General features: G+C 40.2%; 1 protein-coding gene across 1 annotated transcript in view; it reads left to right on the top strand.

Moving 5' to 3' along the window:
* Positions 1-2,500, top strand: part of LOC138024208 (phosphatidylinositol 4-kinase alpha-like) — a 41,069-nt gene that overhangs the window by 16,908 nt on the left and 21,661 nt on the right. Inside the window, exons 12-15 of the mRNA XM_068871321.1 lie at positions 224-434; positions 1,269-1,464; positions 1,628-1,712; positions 2,197-2,373. Of these exons, the coding sequence (XP_068727422.1) occupies positions 224-434; positions 1,269-1,464; positions 1,628-1,712; positions 2,197-2,373 (669 nt within the window). The remainder of the gene's footprint in view (positions 1-223; positions 435-1,268; positions 1,465-1,627; positions 1,713-2,196; positions 2,374-2,500) is intronic.

The raw sequence follows: 2,500 nt of genomic DNA, 5'->3' as shown, positions 1-2,500 counted from the left end.
AATTACAATTTACAGAGTTTATAGAGTTCTAAGAATATAAAACTATGTTTTTATTTGTCATTTTATTAAGTCATTTGTGCAACTTAAAGTACAAAATGAAGGTTACTGGGTGTGCGTGGTGGCTAAAGTAACCTATGCTTTCTATTTTGCCACTATGTGTGAAATTCTCGTGAACCACACATGAAAAATTTGGCAGATACCCTGGATATTCTCTTTTTCCTAGGCTGAACTAAACGAAGTGCGCACATCTTTGCTTGAGACCCTTGGGAATCCGCAAGAAATCATTGCACTCGTCAACAAGTTGAATTTTGGTCAATGTACCTATCTGCTGTCCGTTTATCGACTGGAATCTCTCAGAGTCTCGTCAGATCCTGGAATGTTTTATTCTATCTTTGATTATTTAGAAGACAGAGCTATCGAAAAGGATAAAGCCGGTGAGATGGTTGGGTTAATCGTTGAAGTTATTTTATTGTATCTGTTGTTTCGTGTCCGCTTCTTCCAGCTCGTTTCATAGTTTCCTTGACTTGCCGCTGTTCCCTCTTATGTGGGATCATTCAGCCTGACCTTTTCAGAGATATCAGTGCCAAGGCGGCGACTAGAGATTAGAGACTGGGGAGCTTCAGCAACGAAAACGGCGACATGAACGAGAACGTCACAAATTTGCACATTTAGTGGGCAAAAACAATAGCTTTGCACGCTCTGAACGTGCGTTTTTCATTTTTGTCCATTTCTTTGCCGTCGTCAGCAAAACAACGGCGTGAAATGACCAAATTTGACGTTTTTATGGAGGACGTCAGCACTTAAAGTTTCATTTTCTCCCCTAAATTAAGCGCCGCTCATAACGTTTTCATTCCTGAGGGACTACCATACCTTTCTCACATTAAAAAACTTAAAATACGTAGTCGTGAAGTGATTACAATAATGAGAATTTATGTTTTGAGATGATGTTCTCGTTGCCGCTCCCGTCGTCGTTGCTAAAGCTCCCTACTTTACGATCTACGACGGCGACATCGTCGAAAACGTCACTTCCAAATATGACTTTGCACTGGCGTAAGTCTTCCGCAATTATTCCATCTCCTTCGGTTTGCACAATACTATATCCTCAGTTATTTTAAAGTGCTGCTATGACCAATTTTTATTTTTATTTGGATTTCAAAACAATGTTAACGAAACAGTAAGTGATCCACGTTTTTAAGCCTTGATTTCAAAAAGGCACCGATGCGTGGTTTATTTCTTTTCTTACTCATTTAAGTTTGTTGATGTTGTAGGGATTTGGCAGTGTATTTCTGCTGTTGGTGACAAGGTTTTCTCAGTTTTTCTGACGGTGATGTCCAACAAACCCAGGACGATAGAAAGAGAAGTTGAACTGGAGAGACATGCGCAGTTCCTGCTTGTCAAATTTAATCACCTCCAGAAAAGGATCCGGCGTGTAGCCGACAAATATCTTTCATCATTTGTTGACAAGTAAGAAAGTAGAAGCAGGTCTTTAGGGCGGTTCACTTTGAGGGAGGAAGATCCTTGTATCGCTCAGTGGTTTGTAGTTAACCGAAAGCCAAGGATATTTCTGCTGACAAATTTTTCCTATCTGAGAGATTGTAAGACTGATGTAATGATATTTTTCAAACAGGTTTCCTCATCTTTTGTGGAATGGTAGAGTTCTCCACTTTATGTTGGACTTACTTCAGGAACTTTCCCAGTGCTTGAATCATCCGGTAATTCATTGGCATGTTCGTTCATTCAGTTCATTCATTCGTTTTTCTCATATCTTTTATCTCATGTAAAGACAGCATCAGGCCAAAAAATTATTAAATTAGTTTGCTCTATATCTTTTGAAAATAGTTAACCCTCGAGCACGCGCTAGTTTAGTTTAGCCTGTTTAACTCGAGAAAAAAGGACAGTATATATTTGTCAGTGTTAGCGGTCTTTGTCTTTGATACGTTTTCGTGGATACCTCGAAGACAGCAAACCAATTGTCCAAGCTGTTACAAATGTAAAACAACCAACCAATTACAAAACAATGATTTTGAAAGCAATTGATCCAGGCCATCTTTTCCTAGCTCCTTTTTGTTAGTAACAGCACATTGTGAATTCTGAGTAGATCGAAACCTAAAGGAACACAAAAACCAGGCGAGTTTTCTTGAGTAGAATCGCAACTACCGAGGTTATGTCCTTACGTTTGTCTGTGGACCGTTTTAGAACGAGAACCATCAAGCCATAGAGATCAATGTACCTAACAGTGTTCCATTTAGTTTGGTCGTTTCTGAGGAGATGGATGGTCGAGAGGGGACTGTGAGAGACTTTGCCGCTCGATGCAGTGGTATTATCATGGAGGCTCTTAAATGGGCGCCAGAAACAACACGATCTCTGCTTCAGGTTTGCATGGTGGAGTACTTTTGGTTGCTAGCCGTTTTCCCTTTTCTTTTGTTTTCTCGGGACTGACGGGACGAGTACTAGAAAAGAGACCTCTACCATGGGTCGAAACTCACTGTGTTGAGCATGC

The sequence above is a fragment of the Montipora capricornis genome, chromosome 11 (assembly GCF_036669925.1).
Source record: "Montipora capricornis isolate CH-2021 chromosome 11, ASM3666992v2, whole genome shotgun sequence".
Classification (NCBI taxonomy): domain Eukaryota; kingdom Metazoa; phylum Cnidaria; class Anthozoa; order Scleractinia; family Acroporidae; genus Montipora; species Montipora capricornis.
Note: the sequence above shows the minus strand (reverse complement) of the source record. Positions and strands in the feature narration are given on the sequence as shown.